The 24,828-nt window shown below is 45.1% G+C and overlaps 1 protein-coding gene across 2 annotated transcripts; it reads left to right on the top strand.

Moving 5' to 3' along the window:
* Positions 1-698: 698 nt before the first annotated feature.
* EDRF1 (erythroid differentiation regulatory factor 1) lies at positions 699-23,562 on the top strand. Of its 2 annotated transcripts, XM_064716768.1 has the most exons (25): positions 756-968; positions 2,231-2,439; positions 3,828-3,894; positions 5,317-5,442; positions 5,930-6,054; positions 6,405-6,564; positions 7,775-7,876; positions 8,121-8,242; positions 8,974-9,085; positions 9,754-9,901; positions 9,985-10,093; positions 10,399-10,510; positions 11,417-11,677; positions 11,967-12,038; positions 12,149-12,299; positions 14,050-14,238; positions 16,643-16,843; positions 17,185-17,403; positions 17,713-17,936; positions 18,283-18,441; positions 19,046-19,195; positions 19,410-19,563; positions 19,825-19,940; positions 20,517-20,680; positions 23,122-23,562. In XM_064716768.1, exons 1-25 carry the CDS (start codon positions 903-905, stop codon positions 23,276-23,278), a joined length of 3,675 nt encoding a protein of 1,224 aa, XP_064572838.1. In that variant the 5' UTR covers positions 756-902; the 3' UTR covers positions 23,279-23,562. The 2 variants fall into 2 exon arrangements, with proteins under 2 accessions (XP_064572839.1, XP_064572838.1); XM_064716769.1 differs by lacking the exon at positions 7,775-7,876 and having other exon boundaries at positions 699-968.
* The last annotated feature ends 1,266 nt before the right edge of the window (positions 23,563-24,828 follow it).

The raw sequence follows: 24,828 nt of genomic DNA, 5'->3' as shown, positions 1-24,828 counted from the left end.
TATTCTGTGATTCCATGATCTACATCTATGTGTGTGTGTGTATATATATATTAAAAGGTATATGTGGCTATAAATATAGATATAGATGTAATTTAAGAGGCAATCAGCATTTGTACTCCCTGACCAATCAGGAAGCGTACTGCTTCTTGTGGTTTAGAGAAGGAAGAATACAATCTACACGGAAAATAATAAATATTAAAAATCCCATGGGCACTATTTAGGAATTACTTGCTTACTAAAGCCATATGAGCTTAGCTTTGGTTGAACTCAGTGTACAGAGGGCAGGACACTGAAATTTTCAATCCTCTCCCATGCTGAGGTACCCCACGACCAAGTTTTCGCTTGTTTCATTATGGTCCCGGTTATCAAGGAAAGTCAGACAAGCCTGGAGAAAGGGAGGCTCGGGGGAACGTTCTGGCTCAGCTGTGAATGGCCTCAAGCTGTGCCAAGGGAGATCTATATGGGAGATTCGGGAAAATTTATTCATGGAAAGGGTGGCCAAGAATTGGAAGGGGCTGCCAAGGGAGGTAGTGGAGTCCCATCCCTGGAGGTGCTTAAGGAACGACTGGCGTGACATTCCGTGCTTCGGTGTAATTGACAAAGCAGGGATCGCTCACAGATTAGCCATGTGTTTTTCCGACCTCAAAGCCTCCCTGACCCGGCTGAGAGCGCCACACCCGCTACACCCGCCCCTCACGGCGCCGCCGCCGCCGCCTCCCGCCCCTCACGGCGCCGCCCTCCGAGCCCGCCCTTCCCGCGCCTTCTCGAAAAGTCTCGCGAGAGGCGGCGGTTCCCGGCCGGACGCCCCCGGGAAGCGGCTCCGCTCCCGCCGCCCCTTCCCGGTTCCATTCCCGGTTCCATTCCCCTCCATTCCCGCTGCATTCCCGGACCATTCCCCGACCATGGAGGAGCCCTGCGGCGCGGGCGCCGCTGCCCCGCTGAGGGGAGACGCTGAGGAGCCCAAGCAGGTGAGCGGCGCTGAGTGGGGGCCGTGCTGAGTGAGGTAGAGGGGCTGAGGGGGGGTCGAGCGGTGCCTACAGACACATCCCTTAGTGGTGTTTTAATTGAGGCGGTGTTTTTGATCCTCTTTCCAGTTTGTCAGGGCCGGAGTGCTGTAGGGAACACGCTAATTATGATTAAGCGTTAATTGCGAGCGGTGTTGCTGTTGTTATGCTTAAGTGCATTGTATTTACGTAAGTGGTGTCCTGTGGAGCTGTTTTTCCCGCGACATGTGTTAGTTCAAAGCTCCTCTCACACGGGTGACAGCTGCGTGTTTGAAAAGAAATAGGCAAACACGGGACTTATTTAATTTATTATTATTTAATAATAATAAGGTAGAAGCCTGTTTGGCTTTAATGTCGGTGTTGGGGAACACTTGGTGTTAATAACCACCTACTTTCACAAACTTCAGTGGGAGGAGTCGTGTTCGTTTTAGCCTTTCTGGCTGATTGCGTGTTGTGTGGGCAGCTGACCTTAGTGGCAGTTCATTCTTGTGTCTCAGGTGGGCAAGAAGGCCACTGTCACCTGCTTGGATCAGCCAGTGTGGCCACAGACCAGGACAGGGGTTGTCCCCCTGTGTGTCCCACTGCTGAGTCCAGCCTCACATTCTGGGCTTGGTTCTGGGGCTTTATGTCAGGAAAGACATTGAGGGGCTGGAGTGTGTGTAGGGAAGGGAGCAGAGCTGGGGAAGGATTGGAGCCCCAGGAGGGGCTGAGGGAGCTGGGAAGGGGCTCAGCTGGAGAAAAGGGGGATCAGGGGGGCCCTTGTGTCTCTGCACAGCTCCTGCCAGGAGGAAACAGCCAGGTACATCGGGTTCTGCTCCAGGGAACAGGGACAGGAGCAGAGGGAACGGCCTCAGGCTGGACACCAGGAAGAATTCCTTCATGGAAATGGGTGTCAAGCATTGGAATAGACTGTGTGAGTCCCCATCCCTGGAGGTGTCCAAGGAAGGACTGGATGTGTTGTTCAGTGGTCCATCACAGATTGGACTTGATAATCTTGGAAGTCTTTTCCAACCTAAATGATTCTGTGATAATTCCTAAAGTGAAGCTTATGCTTGACATGAATTGGAATTGGGATAACTGGGAAACTGTATGTGCTGGGGAAAAGTAAGTGACTATAGGACTGGATTTTGCTCAGTTAGCCTTAAAAATAACTTATCACAGAACAAGCCTGATGGTTTTAATTGCCAGCTATTAAGTAGAAGGTTTAATTTCTCTCTGGAAAGCAGGGCTCGGTGCTGTTCCTCGGAGGCAGTGAGGTGAAGAGCTGTGCTGTGGTGAAATACTCCTCAGCCCCTCCTCAGGCAGCCTTTGCCCGCCTGCAGGAGAAAACTGACCTGAAGCTGCCTCCTGCCAACTGGCTACGGGAAAGTGCCAAGCTGGGACCTGCAGGGACAACCATTCTGGGCAACAGCAAAAAGAGCAAACCCTTCTCAAGGTAAAGAACAGCAGCCCCTGTTTTATCCCAGGCCTTTAAGAGTAATTCTGATTGTGAATGTGGATCCTGTGTCATTTAAAGTAGAAAGTACAGGTTTTACCATAGCAACTTCATATTGCTTTGTCTCAACCCTTCTCCCTCTACTTTTTTATCTTGAGTTGTTGCCTCTGTGGTCTGATCTTGTCTCATTAGTAAATGATTGCTGATGTTGATTATTTACATAGCACACAGAGATGGTTTGGTTTATTGGTTCATATATGTTGACACCTTGCCTCAGACAGTCCCACTGACTTTTTGTTCCTCCCTGGTTGGCCCAGATCAAACTGGACTGGTTCAGCCAGCCCTTCTGCCTTTGATAACAGGTGAAATGGGACTTGTGCTTGGTTCCCCTTGGAAACCAATCTATGGCTCTGCTGGACCTTTAGAAACTGGACCTGACTAATACAAATGAAATTTCATGGTTATATCAGGATTTCATGTTTCTGTCACACTGTGGGTGAAATGAGGGGCACACCCAAGCAGCAGTGTTGCCTTTCAGTGTGGATGTTTGCTGAATTGTTGAATGAGTTGAGTTCAGAGTGTTCATAAACAGGAGGCTCAAATCCTGTGCTGAACAAGCAAATTCACACCAAGTCAGTCAGGGAAATTTAACAGTTTGTTCAAGGTCTGTTTTTATATCCTCATTATCTCTTTTAGGAGCTGCATTTTTCAGGGCAGAGTAACATATTTTTCAGGGCTTTGTGAATTTTTCATGTTTATTTTAGATACTCTGATTGTCAAATAGAGGCTGGCAGTTCAATCTCTTTCTCTTGTGTCAGTATTAAAAAGCTGATAACAAAAGTATAACTTGCACTTCGTGTGTGTTTTGGATTTTAGTGCTATCTGGATTTGTTTTAAAGAATGATCTGTACATTGAAATATTCCAGCTTGTAATTTCCTTAACGAGGCTGGAGGAGGAGACAATGTGTCTGTTACAACATGTAGGGTAGTTCTGGAAAATGTGAATAAGGGGTAAAATTCAATTACAGCTACTAAAATTAAAGTCTTTAATATGCTTAATGCCTTGAAGAGAAACTCCTTGAAGAACTCTTCTTATTTTCAGTTTCATTTTCTCCATTTTTTCTTGATTTCCACAAAACTTTAAGTGTTATAGAATGTCCTGGAATTAGATCTGAGCACTTTCAAAGATATATTTGAAAAACGTGGAGAATATGAAGATGAAATTACTTTGGTAATTTTAAGTCTGATTACACTAGGGGATGTTTAGCTGGGTAATTTTTTTTCTTATTTTATGAAGCCATTCAAAGATTTAATAGATATAAAAGCCAGGTCTGTAATGTCACACTGGAACTGTCTTAATTTTCATGTTTTTTTTTTTTTTTTAATAGCTTTGGGATGGCCTATGACTTCATTGACTCAGTTGGAAATGATGTGGATGTTGTATCTGATTCAGAGGTATGGACACATCCTAAAGTCTTACATTGCAGAAACTTTTATTTTAAGATACTGTGATGGCTTCAGGCAGTTTTGTGTCCTTTGGGGAAAGGGAAAAATCCCTTAATGAATCACGGATCACCAAGTAATTTTGGTCACTGAATAAGAAATGTAGAGAGAAAAATCATATTTCCTCTGGAGTTCTACAGATAATCTGCAGCTGAAGTGTGCAGTTTAGTGAATGCACATCAGCCTTGCAAGGTAGTTGTCTTGTGTGTTTGAAATCAGTTATTTTGATGCAAACTGTTCCTCTCAAGATGGTTTTTTCCCTTATTCTTATCTAGAAGAGAGAGCTCCCCTCCAGCTTCTCCTTTCATTTGATTTTTGTCAGTTTGTCAGCTCTTTTGGTGCTGGTAATATCTGTAGAATTCAGATGAGGCTGCTCAGAAGAAGAAACATGCTCATGTTAATATTTGTCAGATTTGTATTCAGCTTTAGATCTCTGTCTGGATTGCTTTGGACACCTGGCAAAGAATTGGTATTGATGCTGTGAAAATAAAAAATAAAGGTTTACAATCCAAATCATGCCCTTGGATATTTTTGTCATTTTTGTGGGTACCTGGTCATGGTGATCCATTTAGAGAATGTGTTTAAGCCATGTGTGTTGTTCTTATGGGTGATTTGGTCTCTCTGTCACTGTCATTGGTGTTCTCTGCCCTCAGCAAATGCATTTTTTGGTGGGATGGTTTTCAGATCCCTGGCACTGTCAGGCTTTATTTGACCATGTGGGCTGGGGTGGCATTGATTTTCTTCCCAGGGGTTGGTAAGGGGCTGCTTTGGGATTGTCCTGAGCACAGATTGATAACACAGAGATCTTTTTGTTATTGCTGGGCAGGGCTTACACAGATTGAGGCTTTTCCTGCTTCCCAGGTGGGAAGTGCATGGAAAACTGGGAAGGGACACAGGCAGGAGGGGGGACCCTGACTGACCAGAGGGGAGGGAAGGAAGGAAAGGAAAGGAAAGGAAAGGAAGGAAAGGAAAGGGAAGGAAAGAAAGGAAGGAAAGGAAGGAAGGAAGGAAAGGAAAGGAAGGAAAGGAAAGGAAGGAAGGAAAGGAAAGGAAGGAAAGGAAGGGAAGGGAAGGAAGGAAAGGAAAGGAAGGAAAGGAAAGGAAAGGAAGGAAAGGAAGGGAAGGAAAGGAAAGGAAGGGAAGGAAAGAAGGGAAGGAAAGGAAGGAAAGGAAAGGAAGGAAAGAAAGGAAGGAAAGGGAAGAAAGGAAAGGAAAGGAAGGAAGGAAGGGAAGGAAAGGAAAGGAAGGAAGGAAAGGAAGGAAGGGAAGGAGAAGGAAAGGAAGGAAGGAGTGGAGTGGAGTTTAGGCTTGGATTTCCCCAAGTCACTGTATAATTATATTAAATACTCTCTCTTTTCACTTTCCTTCTGCAAGAACATCAAAAAACTCCTGAAGATCCCTTACAGCAAGTCCCACGTGAGCATGGCAGTGCACAGGATTGGGAGGACACTGCTGCTGGATGAGCTGGATATCCAGGAGCTCTTCATGAGATCATCTCAGGTGAACCACTTGCTTCTTGATAACTGTGCAATGTGGGCAAAATGCATTATTTCAGGAACAGAATAGCAAGAAAAAGTCTGGAAATCCCTAAAAACCATATGTGGGTGCCAAGGGTGTTCTGTTCTGCAGCAGTTTACCCACAAACTACACTGATGTCCTGTGTTCATGGCATTGTAGGGTTAATATTCTGTGTCTCACTCCTGTGTAATTACTTCAGCATTGTTATACCATTGGATTGATTTTATAAGGAACATGTATTTTTTACTATGTAGCCTCATATATCTGATTTTCTAATTAGGTCAGATTATCAATAAGAACATAACTTTCCTAAAAGCTGTATTTTCAATAAATGACCAATTCAGGACTTCAGCTCTGATGTTATTTTCTCAGTTTCTTCCTGTGGAGGAGTATTTGTAAGTTTATAAGGAACTTGGTTTACTTTGCAGATGCTTCTTGACATTATTTTCATATTTCTTCTGTTGCCCAGACAGGGGACTGGACATGGCTAAAGGAGTTTTATCAAAGGCTGATTGATCAGAAATGGCAAAGAAAAAAGAAGAGTAAAGAGCATTGGTACCAGAAGGCAATCCTTTCTAAGTTTTTATATTACAGGTAACCTTTTGTCTTTTTGTGTGCATGAAACTTGAATTCTGCACCACTTCTCCTTGGTTTTTGGTCTTGGAGTAAATGTTAAAATTCCATTATAGTCTGATTAATTTACTGCTTTTTCCTTAAGCAGAGGGAATTGAGGGGTGAGGTCAGGAAATAACATGAAATGTTTTCATGGAATTCAAAGTATTTTACTTTAAAATTAAAACACTCAAGAATAAAATAAACAGCATGACTTAATTAAGTGCATATCAGCCAAGTCATTTGTTGGCAAGGGTGCACCAAACATAACAACTCTAAAAATGGCTCTGTTTGCATCTTGTCAGCTGAACTTGTAAATGTTTCCTTGTCAGCATCAATGGAGATGGAGCTGCTCAGCCTGTTCCTTCCACTTCCAAGCAGCACCAGGAGGGTCCTGTTGCAGGTGAGAGTGATGAAGCAGGAAGGGCCTCCTGGCCAGCTCCCTTTGAAATGCCTTCCTCACTCTCTGAAGACCCAGGTGCCTCCAACCAGGTTGGTGTGAAGATGTTTTACAGGGCACCACAGAGGGGGAAAGGTTCTCAGCAGTGCTGCTGCAGCTCCCTTTGCTGAGAGAGCTGAGCTGGGGCATGAGGAGAGCTTGGAGAACTTCCAGATTTGCCAGTGATTCAGAGCTCCAAAATTCAGATATTTGTTCTGTCACTGCAGTGCTAAATTGCTGTTTATCCCAGCATCTTGGAGAAACAAATCCTTTGGCTAAGAGTATTCATCCCTGCCTTTACCTAAGAGTAGGAAAATGCTCATAATCAGAAGATGTGTTTGGAAACTTAAAGTTCTGGCCTTTCTTTTTAAATCTGCCATTAAAATCCATTTTCTGGTGGCCCTGAATTCTTTAGGGGAAGAGGAAAATGAAAATTTCTGAAAATGGAAAAGAGTGAAGCAGTACTTAAAAATACTTGCCATGAGATTACACAAGTGAAGGGGGAGATGTTTACAGCAATTATGCAACAAGCTATGATTAGTATCAGGCCCTAATTCAGGGTTTCTATTCTGGCTAAACTTCTTTATGAAAACTGTTCATTCCTGTGGTTTTTGTGAGTAATATAAACCAGAATTGATGAAATTTTGGAGAGGTTGAAAGGTCTGCTGTCTTCAGTCTGCATTAATATAATAATGATGCTACAGTTGTGCTTGCACAATGTTACCAAGTGAGCTGCCCAATTTAGGGGGTTTCTAACCCACATTGGCCATAAAATTGTAACTGCATGTGTTGTGTGCAGAAATGCTTCAGTGCTTGAAAGCTTTTAGAAAAAGGACTCCTCCTCTCTTCCACCCTCTTGAGGAACCATTGCCCCATTCAGCAGACTGATTATCATAAAGAAGCTGTTGTGCATTTGCACAGTGCCATTTTCTTCAGTTCATAAATAAACCAGCAGGATAGAGGTTTTGCTTCTGGACACTGATAATGTGGTGTTGACCCTGGGTTAACAAGGAGCTCTTGTAAATACTTCTGGTTTCTTCCCAGAGCCTCTGAAAATGTTACAAAACACAACATTTTGGCACTAACTGTAGAAAAGAAGCATTCTAGTCACTGCCTAGAGGCTTTTTGCAGTTTTATGCAGATTTATTTAAAGATGTTGGAGATAAAGGTTTTTCCCTTACACACTTTTGTTGTTCATATCTCTCTAAATGGCTGACTTGACCTCAGCAGCAGAATCACCGGTTATCCTTGTGCTCTCCACAGGGAAATGTTCCTCTTGAGCCCTCATATCTAGTGGGGCACGTGGCCTCAGCCCCCAGAGAGCAAAACCTGTCTCCTCTGTTCAGTGACGGGGAGAGCAGTCAGGTATGCTGTGTGTGAGAGCTGCACCCCCAGGCTGAGCTGGAGCCAAGGCCAAACCTCAGTCCCTGTAGCTGCAGCTTGTGTGGCATCTGCAGTTTAAGTTCCTGTGAACGTGCTGGGTTTGTCACGTGCTGGCTTTTATTTGCTGCTTTGGCTTCTTGCTGGCTCATAATTCCACAGAGTGTCATGGAGAGAATGAGTGTTATGCCACTGATTTACTGGCCAATTCTGTTGTCTCCTAATGAAGGGACTGAAAAATGACTTTGTTCGTAATATCCTGTGGACCTTTGAGGATATCCACATGTTGGTGGGATCAAATATGCCGATATTTGGAGGTGGGAGATACCCTGCTGTGAGCCTGCGTCTCAGGTGAGCTTAGAAAATCACAGATATCATTTCTACCAGCCTTGACTGATTTGTTACTCTGCTTCCTAGTTAGCAATCTGCATTTTTTGCTCTTTTTTAAAAAGAGAGCAGTAAAATTTATCTTCCTGGGAGTCTGAATTTTAGTAGCTGCTTGTTGGGCATAGGCACTTCAAATGTTACTGAGCAGTGAGACAGAACCATTCCAGTCCCAATTTAATGTCAATCCCTTCATTGCCCCTCATCCTGTTCCTCCCTCTACATGGGCAAAGAATGAGCAAAAACTTGAAGCTGGTTTGGTGTATTTGTCATTTTTTTTAAGACATATTAAGGAGTTGACAGTACCTTGCTCTGCAGGGAGCTTTGGAAGGCCTGAGAGTAGGTTTGTGCTATAATTAATTGCAGCTAAAAGTGCTATTCCTTTAGAACTTCTGAAGTACTTACTATCTTGGTAATGGTGTGACATCTGCAGCCTGTTAAATGTGGGCAAAAACTCCAAACTGCTGATGGAATCTGAGCATGCTCCATTGGAGAGATCAGCACATCTGTTTGGTTATAACTCATGATTAACACAACAATTCACAAATCATTGTTTTAGTCTTCATCCACTCTCAGGTCACTTAAACCTAAATTCAATTTTAAACATCCCTAATATTTCCTGAATATGTTCTTAATTTCTTAATGTTTTCTGAAGGGTAAACAAAGGTTTAAGTAACACTAGAATTATTTTATTTTAGGGATAACAACAAGCCAATAAATGTGCTGACAGGGATTGACTATTGGTTGGACAACTTAATATGCAATGTACCAGAGCTTGTGATGTGCTTTCATGTCAATGGAATTGTTCAGGTAAGTCTGCTATCTCTGCATTTTGCCTTAAAATAATAATTCATTCTTCATCTTCTAAAATTGCCTCAGCTATCACAGATCCTTCACACTGTTCTGAGCAGAGATGACAAAAATCCTGTGGTGCAGAGGGAGAAGCATCTTAGACAGCTTGCAGCAGTCATCTAAAAATAGTGGATTCTTTCTTCCCCTCCCTTTCATGCATGCAAGATTCCTTCTTCCCCTGGTGCTTGAGTGAAGGCAAAAATAAAAAATGCAACTGCAGAAATCAGTTTCTTACATCTTGAAATCTGCAGTGCTCCCTTGCCAAGACAGATGCAAGCTTTTGAATGTTTCTGCTGTTTTACTGTGGACCAGCTGTGTTTGTTCTACCTGGTAGCCTGGAGTTTTTCCTAGGCTGACTAGGTTTTAGATGTTGTTCCTTCTCTCCCTTATTTTTCCTCACCTTTTGTTCTCCATTTGCCATGTTTGTGGCAGAAATGGATCCTTCTTAAAGCTTTGTTTGAGTGGTGTCATCAAGATGTGCTTGCTTAAAGTAAATCATAGAAATTAACTCAGTTTATCTTAATAGCAGCCTTTGTTTTAGCTGCTGATGGAGACACTGATATATTAATTTTGGTGTCACAAAACCCTCCAGCCTAAGCTTGAGTCTTAATTTCTGTTCTTTGCAGAAATATGAAATGATCAAGACTGAAGATATTCCCAATTTGGAAAACTCCAATTTTTCTACCAAAGTGATAAAAGATATTGCTCAAAATATCTTATCTTTTCTGAAATCAAATTGCACCAAAGAAGGCCACACCTATTGGCTGTTTAAAGGTAAGAAGGTTTAGATCAGTTTGAAAAGCTTGATGTTCATGTGATTGATTAATGATTGATTAATGAAAGATTTTCCTTTTCAGCAAGTGGCAGTGACATAGTGAAGCTCTATGACCTCACCACGCTCTGTGAAGAGACTGAAGACAAATACCAAAACCCTTTCACAATGCCAGTGGCAATTCTGCTGTACAAGTGAGTTTTTGTCATTTTTATTGCAGTATTTCATTCTTGGGGCAGTTCTAGTCAGAACACAGACCAAAAATCATCATCAAGTGACAATCACACACAACCTCACTAAATCTCAGCCCCACTAGATCAAAACAGACTTTTTCCTTTTTTCACCATTTCTCCATGTAAACTTCTTTGCTGATAAAGTCTTGTAGACTCATCACACAGTTTGGAACATCAACAGCTGTAGAATATTGTTTAAAATTTCTTTTTTTTCTGGCACAAAGAAATTATCCAGGATTTCACTATTTTGTTCAACTTTCTCTTAGAGTTGCTTGCAATATGATGTTGAAGAAAAACCAGAACAAGAAGCACTATGGCACAATCAGAACATTGCTCCTGAATTGTCTGAAGTTGTTGGACAATGGCAGACATCCTCAAGTGAGAGTTCAAAGTTTTCTTGCACTTTTGTGTAAATATGCTGTAATCATAATAAACCTTGTAATAAGTAGTGTGTTACTTCTTCCTCTCAAAGGAGAGAATTTAAATTTATAAACAAACTTAAAAATTGATTTTATTTTTAAAGAATCCCCATGCTAGTTTTTAAAATTAGTATTTTTTGCTGCTCCTCATTACAGCACAAGTCTTCTGTCCTGCTCTAAAAAGAAACTTCTCATTACATTCAGTCTGTTCTTGCTGCCAGAGAGCCCTTTGGGAGCAGATCCTGGAGAAAAAAGTGTAAAATGTGAATATATGAGCACTTTTACTCTGAGAGTGGCTGAAAACTGGGTCAGGCCAACCAGAGAAGTTGCAGTCTCCATCTTGTCAGATACCCAAAGCCCAGCTGGACACAGTTCTGAGCAACCTGCCTTGATAAGTGGGCTGGGCTAGAGAGTCTCTAAATGATTTAAGCTGTTTGGAACTGAAAATAAATCCCAAAAATGTGAAAAATCTGAGTCATGTTTAGAATGGAGAGGAGACATGGGACCCATGAAACTAATAAGAATGTGGAAATGTGGATTCCTTGTAGAGTTGTGAAAGATTTTCAAAATCCCAATGGGATCTCTTCAGTTTATTTTTTTTTGCTTGCATAAACCCTTGTGTTGTCTCCTGTGATCTGCAAGCTGTCAGAACAGGCAGTACTTGTTCTCTGGTTTTTATTCTCTTCTCAACTTGATCAGCTTGGATCCTTTTCCCTTCCAGGGAATTTGCTCAGGCTGTGTTTGCAGGTTATCAAACACCTTTGCTTGTCCTCTGTCCTCCTTATTCTAAGATTATTTATATTCTTGCCTCTCAAAAGAAAAATTGAACTTGAGAATGAATAATTTTTTTCTCTTCTTTGCAAAGATTATTGCTTCAGCAAACTACATGTTATCAGAGCTTTTTCAGCTGGATGAACCTAAAAAAGAAGACAGTGCAGACTTCCCTATAAATGGCAATTCTGATGAAAGTTACAGTGAGGAAGAGGAGGAGATGCCAGACAGTGATGAAAACGGTTCCTACAGCAACAGTTCTGATCCCCCAGATGACAATAAAGCAGTGGCAATCATCAAATCTGTTGGGGAGCTGTCAGTACCAGAAAAGTACAAGTCTGTGCATCGAATACGTGTGAGTGGCACTGGGGGTGTGTAAGGGATTTCCTGGGTAGTTCAGTTCATGGCTATGAAATTCAGTCCCCTGGTAGTTTTGCCTTCAGGTGAACTGAAGTGGGCAAAGAAAAACAGTTCATGAGCTGCTCATAAAATCTGAGGTGTTGGAATTTTATGGTAAAAGCTTGATGTAGTTTTTTTTTCCTTACCATATTGCACTTTGTCTTGCTGTTACCTCTCAATTGCATCTTGTGGCCAGTGATTTTATATTTCCTGTGTTGACCATTTCTTCTGTTCCCCCCCTGAAGCCCAGCTGTGCTTTCCCTGTCTGCCATGGCACCGAGGAGCGCTGCAGGCTGGTGCTCAACCACGTGCTGGAGGTGAGTGCAGTGCCAGCTCCCTGAGGGGGCTTCACCTCCCACCCATCCTTCATCTGCTCTTTGCTCAATATTGCTCTCAAGGTGAAGGAAAGGATTTCTCCCTTTTGCAGGGGTTGAAGTCTGTTGACAGCAGTGTTAAAAAGGAAGGTGACCTTCCTGCAGCTGACCCCAGCACTCCAATCCCGTTGAAATATGAGGATGAATCCACCAGTGGTGGTCCTGAGTCTCTGGAAAAACAGATGGCCTTGTTTCTAGACAAAAGTAAGTTGTATTGTTGTGCAAATAGGACCTTTCCAGTGCCAACACAAACTGCTGCTACTTTATTTGGATTGTCAAAACAGTGTGTGCTTAAATCACTAATTACAGCATTGCCTAAGGAAAAGTGCACTGCAAATTGGAGAACAGTCTGTTCCTTTTTAAATATGAACAGAGGAGCTCATTTGAGTTATTTTGCATAGCAAAGAATCTTTTATTAGTCAACACATGATTTTACTGGACTCTATTTAATGTGGCTTTCAGATGACTTCCATAAAGGTTTGGTATTTTGAGGTTTGGTATGTGCAGCACTGTAAGTTTTGTGGGTTGATTTAAAAATAGCCTGAATTTCTTTATGTGTGTGTGGCCTGGATGTTTTCTGGAAGAATTTCTCCCTTCTGGCAGGTTTTGTTCCTACATCAGGTGCTTGACTTGCATATAAAATGTTAACTAGGATTTTGGTTTTTTCCCTGTACCTCTACAGTTGTGAAAAGAAGCAGCAAATAAAAGATGTTTTGTTTGCTGAAATGCTCAAACTCCTGAAGTTTCAGACTACAGTCTCTCTTTTTTTTTTTTGTTCTGGAGCAACATAAAAAGTTCCAGGAAAGACTTTTTGTTTTAAAGTAGTGGAGTTCTCTGCAGAGCAAGGAGCCCTGTAAGCATAGCCCAGAAAAAAAATTTATCTTGCCTACTTTGGCAGTTCTTTATTCTTTCCTTTCTCCTCCTTTCTGCCTTTGAAAAATCTCTGAACAAGAAGCCAGTTCAATTTTGAGTTATTGACACTCACAGATTGCTGGATCTGTGTTGAGTCCATCCCTGAAGCAGCAGCAGAGCTGCTTGCTCTCTTCTGTTTCCCAGTCCCTGGGTTTGTTTTCTGTGATGTGAATTATGTCTTTTCTCTGCCACATGTGCATATTTACATACATATGGAAAGGATAAGTGCTCTAAATCCTGGAATTTCTAATTTCAAAAGAGCTACCTATGAGCAGTGGATGGATACAGGGTATGTGCAGTGTGGGCTGGGGTGTTACAGTTTTGCATTGGTTTTGTCCTAGTGGAACATGTACTGCTTAAGGATTTATTATATTTACTTACTATGTATTTATATAATGTGGTAAGGTAGTGGGTTTGCAAGTCAGGCCTTGTAAATCCACCTTAAGCAAGAGACACATTTCTGTGTGTGAATCCTGCCAGGGCAAAATTCTGTCCCTTGGTGGGGACAGGCCTTAAATCAGGAGCAGTGACCTGTTCTTGCTGGCTCCATAACCACTGCAGCATCAAAGAAAAGCTTCATAGCCTTATGCAGAGGATATCCTGAAATAAGTGTGAGAAAGTGCTTGGTTTTCCTTGTGGGAAGGACCAGGTGATCCAGGTTCTTGTGTGCTGGAGGCTAAACCCACACATGGAAGCTCTCTCACTGAGGCTGTCCATACAGAGACTGAGCATTTATCTTAAGGATGTGGTGGAGAACATGACAGATTCTGCCTTTCTTGTGTTTTTTTCTATTGCTCCCTGAGGGAGAAGCGTTGGCCTGTGCTCCTGTGTTCCACCAGCTGTCTGAGGTCAGAGAGGCACTGTCCCTGTCCCACTGCATTCCCAGGAGCAGTGCATGGACAAGTGCCCCGGGTTGGGCTGTTCTGCAGATGCCACTGGAGTGCAGGGCTGTGATCAGGCAGTGCCCACCCTGCCTGTGCTGCTGTGCCTCGGGCATGTGTTAGTGGGGAGAGTCACTGATGGGGTTCTGCTCCTCTCACAGTGGGCTCCTTCCAGAAGGGGAAGCACTGCAGTCAGTCAGGAATGATTCCTGGATCGTGGCAGTACAAAATGAAACTCCAGCTCATCCTGAAATCATCAAGAGCTTACTATGTGCTGTCTGATGCTGCAATGGTCCTGCAGAAGTACGGGCGGGCGCTGCGCTACATCAAGCTGGCCTTGCAGTGCCATGGTGAGTTCCTGAGTGCCCTGCCACCTGTGCCATGGTGAGTTCCTGAGTGCTCTGTCAGCAGTGCCATGGTGAGTTCCTTTCCTTGAGTGCCCTGTCAGCAGTGCCATGGTGAGTTCCTTGAGTGCTCTGCCACCTGTGCCATGGTGAGTTCCTTGAGTGCCCTGTCACCAGTGCCATGGTGAGTTCCTGAGTGCCCTGTCAGCAGTGCCATGGTGAGTTCCTGAGTGCCCTGTCAGCAGTGCCATGGTGAGTTCCTTTCCTTGGGTGCTCTGCCACCTGTGCCATGGTGAGTTCCTTTCCTTGGGTGCTCTGCCACCTGTGCCATGGTGAGTTCCTTGAGTGCCCTGCCACCTGTGCCATGGTGAGTTCCTTGGGTGCTCTGCCACCTGTGCCATGGTGAGTTCCTTGAGTGCCCTGTCAGCAGTGCCATGGTGAGTTCCTTGGGTGCTCTGCCACCTGTGCCATGGTGAGTTCCTGAGTGCTCTGTCAGCAGTGCCATGGTGAGTTCCTGAGTGCCCTGTCAGCAGTGCCATGGTGAGTTCCTTGGGTGCTCTGTACCTGTGCCATGGTGAGTTCCTGAGTGCCCTGTCAGCAGTGCCATGGTGAGTTCCTGAGTGCTCTGCCACCTGTGCCATGGTGAGTTCCTGAGTGCTCTGCCACCTGTGCCATGGTGAGTTCCTGAGTGCTCTGCCACCTGTGCCATGGTGAGTTCCTGAGTGCTCTGCCACCTGTGCCATGGTGAGTTCCTGAGTGCTCTGCCACCTGTGCCATGGTGAGTTCCTTTCCTTGAGTGCTCTGCCACCTGTGCCATGGTGAGTTCCTTTCCTTGAGTGCCCTGCCACCTGTGCCATGGTGAGTTCCTGAGTGCCCTGTCAGCAGTGCCATGGTGAGTTCCTGAGTGCCCTGTCAGCAGTGCCATGGTGAGTTCCTGAGTGCTCTGCCACCTGTGCCATGGTGAGTTCCTGAGTGCCCTGTCAGCAGTGCCATGGTGAGTTCCTGAGTGCTCTGCCACCTGTGCCATGGTGAGTTCCTGAGTGCCCTGTCAGCAGTGCCATGGTGAGTTCCTGAGTGCTCTGTCAGCAGTGCCATGGTGAGTTCCTTGAGTGCCCTGTCAGCAGTGCCATGGTGAGTTCCTTGAGTGCCCTGTCAGCAGTGCCATGGTGAGTTCCTTGGGTGCTCTGTCAGCAGTGCCATGGTGAGTTCCTTGGGTGCCCTGTCAGCAGTGCCATGGTGAGTTCCTTGAGTGCCCTGTCAGCAGTGCCATGGTGAGTTCCTTGAGTGCTCTGTCACCTGTGCCATGGTGAGTTCCTGAGTGCTCTGTCAGCAGTGCCATGGTGAGTTCCTTTCCTTGGGTGCTCTGCCACCTGTGCCATGGTGAGTTCCTTGAGTGCTCTGCCACCTGTGCCACTGCCTGGAGAGACCTGCCACCACATCACACACTGCTGGGCATGGTTTTCCCTGTGGTGTGCAGTGACAGGTGTGACAAGCTCGTGTTTAACTGGACTCAGTGTCCAGCTCAGTATTGAGGGCAGAAGTCTGAGGTGAGGATAACTTCTGTCACTGATCAATAGAAAGATGATCCCATTTGGACAGGTTGGGACCTTGAGGGCACATTGGAGCTCCAGGGCAGTTGAATTTGGGAGAGTCTGTCTGGTGCCAAGGCCAGGACAGTGTTCTGTGCTCCACAGATGCTGCTGCAAGCTGCTGTTTATTCCCTGGTGGTTCCCATGTTATTTAAATACATCTTTGAGAAATACTAAACCTCTTCAGCAGCTGAATTGGATGCTAAAATAGAATAGAATACATCTTGAAGTATTACTGAGGAATAGGAAAAAGGTAAAATCAGGCTGTTTAGAGTAATACTGCCATAATGAGAGTAACTCACTGGGAAATAGCTTAGTGCTAAAGTGCTGCTATTTCCCTCCATAAGGGAAGGCTCCTGTCTTAGGGCAGGGGGAGGTTTATAAAGCAAACCCACTTGATCTTAGCACAAAGCATCAATAGACCTCTCAATAACTCACAGGACTTGGCAGCTTTCAGCCTTTTATAGTCTTTTATAAACTCTGCCTTTTGAAAATTAGCTTTTCAGGCTTTTTGCAGATTTCCCTTGAGTCAATCTGCAAAAAGTCAGTTTTCCCTTGGTCAAATCTGAGGTTATCATTTGTAATTACCAGAGTGACTGCTCATCTTGCACAGCATTGGGGCTCTTTCTAAACCCATCAGCTGTGCAGAGCAACTGTGACTTTAAAATAGGTTATTTCTTCTGAGGATAACACATTGTCACACTTATTCTCTGTCTGCAGACAGGTAACATAAAACCCAATTATCTTGTCAGTCTGTGTCAAGCCTTTTGATGTGTGATTCTCTTTCCTCCTCCCTGATCCATGTTTTTTTTCCCCACCAGATACCTACTGCTGTCTGTGTGGCAGCATGCTGCCCGAGGTGCTGGGCTTCCTGTGCCAGTGCTTAACCCTTTGTGGGGACATCCAGTTAATGCTGGCTCAGAATGCAAACAACAGAGCAGCCTACCTTGAAGAATATAATTACCAGACTAAAGAAGATCAGGAGATATTACACAGCCTTCACAGAGAATCCAGGTGCCAAGGTATGATCCTGCCACAGGAGAAGTGCCAGACTTTGGGTATGTGACAGACATCAATAATTCCACTGGGTTTCCTCAAAGCCATGCACCAGGAGAGCCTGTGGGTTATTGCACTTCACTTCTGCCTCCTTCAGAGAAGGCTCATCCTGCCTCTCACACAGAAGGGGCTTGTCAGGGGGTTGTATGACATGGCCTGAAGCTGTGAAACAACTAAAGGCAGTATCTGCTTCAGTGATAAACAAAATCTACCTGACATGAGTCTTGTACTTTCTCTGGGCAATTTCCCCTAGACTTAAATTAGAGAAATACTGTTTGACTCAAAGGCTTTGCATTTTGTTTTCCAGTGTTTGCCTGGGCTACAGATTTATCCACAGACTTGGAATACCAGCTTTCTGTCAGCTGTAAATGCTATGAAGCAGCTTATGAAATCCTCCTCTTCAGTAACTTAAAAAGCCAAAACCCAGAGCAGCACATCCAGGTGCTGAAGAGGATGGGCAATATCAGGAATGAGATTGGAGTGTTCTACATGAACCAGGCAGCTGCAGTGCAGACTGAGAGAGTGGGCAAGTATCCTTTTTCCATTCCTGACCATTTCATGGAGCTACAGCAGTGACCAAGTTCACTAATTGTATGAAAAAACCTATTTCTGTTTATAAAGAGGACGTTTAAATGACTTTGTAGTTTTTTAATGTCCACTGTGATTATTTATTTACAGTAGATGACTGTGGCTTGTAAACTGTAGTTAATTGAGCCTAAACTGAATAATGGAACATGTAGAAATTCCTTTAAATGTGTAGAATGATCTCAAAAAGCCATCAGGGAAAACTTCAAACTGAGGAATTTGAGTCTCTAAACCTTGTGCTTCACCCTAGTGAGTAAAAACGTCTCAACAACAGAGCAGCAGCTCTGGAAGAAAAGTTTCTCCTGCTTTGAGGAAGGGATTCAGAATTTTGAGTCCATTGATGATGCCACCAATGCTGCCCTTCTGCTGTGCAACACGGGGAGGCTGATGAGGATCTGTGCCCAGGCCCACTGTGCAGCTGAAGGGGACTTCAAAAGGGAGTTTTCCCCAGAAGAGGCCCTGTATTACAATAAGGTAACCCCAGACCCCAAAATTCCTCCTACTGCCAGGTATTTGTGAATACTTTGGTAAATATATTTAAATTTGGGTGGAATTATCTGGGATGGCTGTCCTGCTTCCATACTACCCTGCTCCTTGCTGTGAGGGCTTTGGTGGTGTTGCTGAGGTTTGATTGCTGTGACATTCACATGCTGATATTGAACACACACACAAGGGAGAAGAATTGCACATCAGAATTGAAGTGATTATCAAATGGGAAATACAGAAAAAGGCTCAGGGAGATGTTTTGAGTAAAGGGAAGCTGATTCATAGCTGTTAGAAATGCAGGCAGTAACTGTGTGTGTGATTTTGTCATTTGTAGGCTATTGACTACTACCTGAAGGCCCTGAGGTCTCTGGGGAAGAGGGATGTGCATCCAGCTGTTTGGGATTCTGTCAACTGGGAGCTGTCCACAACCTATTTCACCATGGCAACTCTGCAGCAGGATTATGCTCCCTTGTCCAGGAAGGCTCAGGAGCAGGTAACAGAGGGCTTTCATTGTGTCTGAAAAATGCATTGTTGGCATCCTGGAAAACTGAACAGGGAGCAAAGTTGGTACTGAATTGCAGAATCATGCAGTGGTTTGGGTTGGAAAAGACCTTAAAAGCCATCTTGTTCCTGGCATAGTGGCTGCTCCAAGCCCCATCCAGCCTGGCCTTGGGCACTGCCAGGGATCCAGGGGCAGCCACAGCTGCTCTGGGCACCTGTGCCAGGGCCTGCCACCCTCACAGGGAACAATTCCTGCCCAAAATCCCATCTAAGTCTCCCTTTTCCTCCTCCCTTTTCCTCCTCCCTTTTCCTCCTCCCTTTTCCTCTCCCTTTTCCTCTCCCTTTTCCTCTCCCTTTTCCTCTCCCTTTTCCTCTCCCTTTTCCTCCTCCCTTTTCCTCCTTCCTTTTCCTCCTTCCTTTTCCTCCTTCCTTTTCCTCCTCCCTTTTCCTCCTCCCTTTTCCTCCTCCCTTTTCCTCCTCCCTTTCCTTCCTCTCTCTCTTAAGGTTGATTCCCCTTTGTCTCACATTAGATGCTCTTGTGACAAGCCCCTCTTCAGGGATTTTCTCCCTTCCATTAGTGTTTATTTGTGCTGTAGATAGAGAAGGAAGTCAGTGAGGCCATGATGAAGTCCTTGAAGTACTGTGACATTGACACAGTGTCTGAGCGGCAGCCCCTGTGCCAGTACCGAGCTGCCACCATCCACCACAGGCTGGCTTCCATGTACCACAGCTGCCTCAGGAACCAGGTATTGCTCCAGGCTCTTTCATTTTCTACATTCCATCCTTAACATGCTCACTATGTGTGGAGCTGATATTCATCCTTCTGCCTGTAGCTGGGATATATTTATTTCAGTTACTTAACCAAAGATAGCAGTGCTGTTTCCAGCGCTGTCCAAGTGAGGCCTTGCAGTGGCTGCTCGTGGCCGTGCAGGGGATTCACTGTGCCCTGCTGTGCTGCAGGTTGGAGATGAGCACCTGAGGAAGCAGCACCGGGTCCTGGCTGATCTCCACTACAGCAAAGCCGTGCGGCTCTTCCAGCTCCTCAAGGACGCCCCCTGTGAGCTGCTGCGGGTGCAGCTGGAGAGAGTGGCCTTTGCAGAGTTCCAGATGGCCAGTGAGTGCAGCCCTGCCTTTACAGCTTCCCAAACCACCCCTGCCCGCTTAGTTGCATTTTTAGTTAACTGTATTTATATGAGAGCAGGAGCAAGCTGCTGCTCAGAATAGAATTTTCCTCAAGAGAGGAGACAAGGCACTTTTATCTTGCTGCTTTTCAGCTGACTAGGGCAGTGAGGGCTTTCTTCCTGACTCTTTTGAAGTCTTTGGATGGAAATAAAATACAGTCTGTAACATCAGCCTTTTGTACTCATTTTTTTAGGTCAGAACAGCAGTGCTGGGAAATTAAAGACTCTGTCTGGGGCCCTTGATATAATGACCAAAACCAAGGGTGCATTTCAGCTCATCAGGAAGGAGCTTGTGGCAGAAACTGAACAGGTAAAGGAGCTTCAGGTGGTGTGATATCTGCTCCCTTCTGGCTTGTGCCTTCATAAATGAGGGGGCATTTGGCAGTTAAATATTCCTTGGTTACTTTTCCACACAGCCAGTGGCCTAAAGAGTGTGGGCAGTTAGATGTATTGCAGTTCTCCCTTAACCTGGAAGTGGATTAAAGAAATTCCTTTAGAAATGATCCAGAGATGGATTAAAACATATTTCTGTGCAGATGTGGACTGCCTGGCTGTGTGAATGGACTTCTTTTGTGCAACTCTCCTATCCCTTAAAAGTCTTCTCTAAGAACTTCAGAATTTATCTATAATAGAAAAGTTCTCTGTCTGTGGTATATTTAATATTTAAATATTAAAACATGCAGGGCTGTCTGTAGCCAGTGTGAGTTATGTTCCTGATGCCTCAGACAAGAATTCCTTCAGGATGTGCTGATGTGTGTGTCCCTTGCTGGCAGTCTGGGTAACACATGTAAAAGTCAGCTCACCTGCAGGAGGGGTTTTTAAATCACTCCCTGTATTTAAGAGGTGGAATTCAGTGAAATTGTTTTGGGCTGTTTGTCTCCTGTAGATCAGCAAGGATAGAAGTCCTGCTGAGAGCGTGTCAGTGAGTGATTCCTCTGCAGGCCTCAACAAAGAGGAAGTCTTGAAACTGCTCGGGATTTTTGAGTCCAGGATGTCTTTCCTTCTCCTCCAGTCCATTAAATTGTTAACTTCAAGCAAAAAGAAGCTTGGGTAAGTTGGAACTTGGTGTTCTTTATCCTGAGTGTGGTGAGATTGGTGTGTGCCTGAGCAGAGTTCCTGGGGGAGCAGCTGTGGGTGCTGCTGCTCTGTTGCTGCATCTTGCTGATCAAATGTCAGTGGAGTTTGGCAAGCAGAACAGCTGAGCAGAAATTCAGGCACATCAGTGATGCTGCAAGGAGAGGGATGGATATGGGGGTCAGAGAATTCACTGATTCCTAATGGAGTCTTCTGTCCTGCTGCTGGCATTCAGGACAAACTGAATTCTTTTTGTGCTGACTGAAGAGATGTTGAGCTTTGGTGTGGCAGCAAATTCCTTCCCCCACTCCTTCTGTTGCTTTGATCTGAATGTGTGTGGTGTTCCAGAAAATTCCTTTTACTCCCCCTGCAGCAAGTGTGTGACTGCAGGAGCTGCTGCTAATGTTACACAAAGTGAAGTTCTGAAAATGTGGCATTAGTTTGAGAGGATTCTTTTAGGCTTGGAAGTTGGGTTAATAGTTTTGGGGATTGAAGCCCTGCTGATGGAAGAGCTGTTTTGCTAAAAGTAAACTGTGAAATGAGTTCATTGTGCCCAGGAAGTTGTCTGCTGGTAGTGGGAGACTGATAAATAAAAAACAAGAGAAGAGAACACAGCCTGGGTGTGTTTTAGCTGTTTTTCAGGCAGTGTTAGGAGCTTTCACCTCCTAAAAAAGAGCTTCCACAAGGTGGCAATCTGAATATGTGAAACAAAGAGGATTTTTACAGGATAATTTATATGTTACCAAGCAGATGTCACAGCTAACTGAGTAAATGGGTTAGTTCTGTTGTCTCATAACATGAGCAACTCCTCATTTTTGTTTTGGAGGGTTTTTGCCCCCACATTTACCTGGGCATCATTGTGAGGTTTTGCACTGAAGTTTCCACACAGGGAACCTGGGACTCTTAAAAAATCTCCTCTGCTCCTTGAAACTTTGAGTGCAAGCTTGAAACCTTTGATTTAACCTTTCTTGTGCCTTCTGTACCTCCTGTGTGCATTTCCTCCTTTCTGCTCTGCAGAGGGGAAGTTCTGCCCTCTGCTTTGATAATGGGGTGAAAAGGGGGGAAATTGAGCTCAAATGCCAGTTCAGAGTCTCAGGTGCACTTTGGCAAAAAGCAGGAGAATGTGTAGGAAATGTAGTGTTGGATTGCCAAACCTGCAGCCTGGCACTCAGAATGGGTGAAATCAGTTGTACCCTCCCAAAGTGGAATCATGAGCAGAACAGAACTTGGCTGTGCAAATTGGAGGGGAAAAGTAATTGAAAGTAATTCTTTGTTCTGGGAATACTTGTAATTTATCCCAGAAATACTTTGCATTTCAGTGGCTTTTTATTGACTACCTGTTCTGTTTAATAAATGAACCTGATTCCTGCCAAGTGTGTGATGAATTTAATTTGCTTCAACCTTTCTCAGTCATTCCTGAAGCACTTGCAATTAACCTGACTGTTGCTTGTACATTTTATATTTTATTGTATTTATGTTTTAAGTTCCTGCCTGCAGTATAAACAATGCCCTGACTGCAGTGCAGGGAATGGTGGGGGCTGAGGGTGTCCCAGTTATCCTGCTGGGATACTCAGTATCCAGTGTCCCAGTATCCATTGGTCTCAGGGACTCTCACTGCTCACAGGGACCCTGACATGTGTTAGAAAGTCTCTTTTCCCAGCCTGGACCTTGAAGGAGGAGTCAGAGCTCTTCATTTCTCAGTCTCAAGGTTGTTTATTGCTCCTTATCTATAAAATTCTTTCTCCTGTCCAGCCAAGGTTCGTTCAGCAGGACAGTCCAGGCACTCTGCCTGCCCTGGGGCTGTGTTATCTTTTTATACTAAAAACTACCTGTACAATATTTACCATTACTTCCCAATACCTATCACCTATGTTAGACAGTGAGCTTCTACTCTAAACCAATCCAAAAGTGCCACCCTCACAGCAGAAGATGGAGGCCAAGAAGCAGAAGGAGAAAGGCTGGACATGCCCAGATCCCTCCATCTTGTCCCCCTGAACCCCCACTCTAAAAACCCCAAAAATCTATTTTTCACCCTGTGATAAACTCACTATCATTCTGCTTAAACTGTCGTGGCTTGTAATTCTTCATCTAAGGTTGGTAACTTTCTCCATGGGTCACAGTCAAACCCACAGGGGCACCCTGGGCTCTGTGCCAAGGTCTCTGAGCCCCCTGGCAGGGATTTGGGCAATCCAGGAGAGCCAGAGGGGTGTCCTGAATTCTGACAGGTTGGGATACTCACATTTAATATTATTATTAACGTTACTTAATAATGCTGTTGATAATGTGTGTGGTGAGATTGGTGTGTGACTGAGCAGAGTTCCTGGGGGAGCAGCTGCTGGGTGTTGCTGGGCTCTTGATGCATCTTGCTGATAAAGGCAGAGCTGTGGTCTAAGCTGGGCTCTGTGCTCTCTTTGCAGGGGCAGCAGTGAGGAGGAAGCAGCTCTGAGGACCAACAAGCAGGTTTATTCCCTGCTGCTCCGTGCCACTGCCAACAAGGGGCTGTCGCTGCTGGAGCGCTGCGAGCTCCTGCTGGGCCTGCTGGAGCAGCTGGAGGGCAGCCCTGGCCTGCACTGAGGGCAGGGCTGCACTGAGGGCGGCCCTGGCCTGCACTGAGGGCAGGGCTGCACTGAGGGCGGCCCTGGCCTGCACTGAGGGCAGGGCTGCACTGAGGGCAGAGCTGCACTGAGGGCGGCCCTGGCCTGCACTGAGGGCAGAGCTGCACTGAGGGCGGCCCTGGCCTGCACTGAGGGCAGAGCTGCACTGAGGACAGCCCTGCAGAGCTGCAGTGAGGGCATCCTTGGCCCGCACTGAGGGCGGCCCCGACCCGCCCTGAGGGCAGAGCCGCCCTGAGGGCGGCCCCGGCCCACACTGAGGGCAGAGCCGCCCTGAGGGCCCACACTGAGGGCAGAGCCGCACTGAGGGCGGCCCCGGCCCGCACTGAGGGCAGAGCCACAGTGAGGGCAGCCCTGCAGGCCGCACTGAGGGCGGCCGGCCACACTGAGGGCAGAGCCACAGTGAGGGCAGCCCTGCAGAGCCGCACTGAGGGCGGCCCCGGCCCGCACTGAGGGCAGCCCTGCAGAGCTGCAGCACCAGTGCCTTGCTGGGAGCACTGGGGTGTTCCCATGGGGGTTGTGCTCACTGAGGGTGAGCTCTCTCACCGTTGTTCCCTTGGAAAGCACAGGGATTCCTTCTATCCCCGCAGAGCTCTCCTCGTTCTGCTGGCGGTGTTTCTTTGTTTGAAATGCCACCTTGGAGTTGTGGAGATCAAATGGAACTTTTGCACCATGGGGAAATTGCTGGTTTTTCTCTTGCAGTGAAATCTGTGTTTTGCATAAAGATGTAACCTCACAGCTGCTCTGGTTTGGTATTTATTGAAATGTTTTGTAAGCACTGCTAAAGGCAGCCCAAGCTGTACCAGGAGATTTCTGGATGCACTTCTTAATCCCAGGGAGGATCCTGCACAAAAACCTGTGCCTTTCTAGCTCTGATGTGACTCTTGCAATTTATCAGCCATCTCTGGGATTTTGTTTTGGAAAGTGAATGGTTTCAGCTATGTTGGAATTGATCAAGAATAGTATTATCTTTTTCAGACTTGAAACTGTGAATAAATGAGAGGATATTTTTAAATAAAAATTTATTTATTAAATATAAACACATCAGTCTGCCTTGTTTTTCTTGGTTGTGACCCTCTTCAGAGCAGCAATTAAAACAGAATTAAAGCTATTTGAAAGACAAATTTTTAATATTTTTGAAAAAAATCCAAATTCCAGTCAAACACTGAGTGGCATCTTACCTCAGCATGTGCGGACTCTGGTGTTTTTTGCTATTATGTGTTATTTGAAGATAAATTATCCAGAATATAACATCTGATGTTCTTCAAATAAATGTGGTTCTTTATTGCATAATAACAGAATAAACCACTTTTCAGAAAGGTAGGAATGGGTTTTACATGCGTTCATATGGAATTAGATGAGCTTTTTAAGGTTCCTTCCAACCCAAACCAGCGTGGGATCTTCCAGCAGTTTGCATTTTCCTGAGATCCCATTTCATCCTGAGACAGGGCAGTGTTTGATAAGCCCAGTGCTGACCCCACACTCTGGAAATTTCTCAGGTTACAGGAACAG

The sequence above is a fragment of the Zonotrichia leucophrys genome, chromosome 6 (genome assembly GCF_028769735.1).
Source record: "Zonotrichia leucophrys gambelii isolate GWCS_2022_RI chromosome 6, RI_Zleu_2.0, whole genome shotgun sequence".
NCBI classification, from domain to species: Eukaryota; Metazoa; Chordata; class Aves; order Passeriformes; family Passerellidae; genus Zonotrichia; species Zonotrichia leucophrys.
The sequence above is the reverse complement of the archived record's forward strand: the minus strand, read 5'-3'. Positions and strand labels throughout refer to the sequence as shown.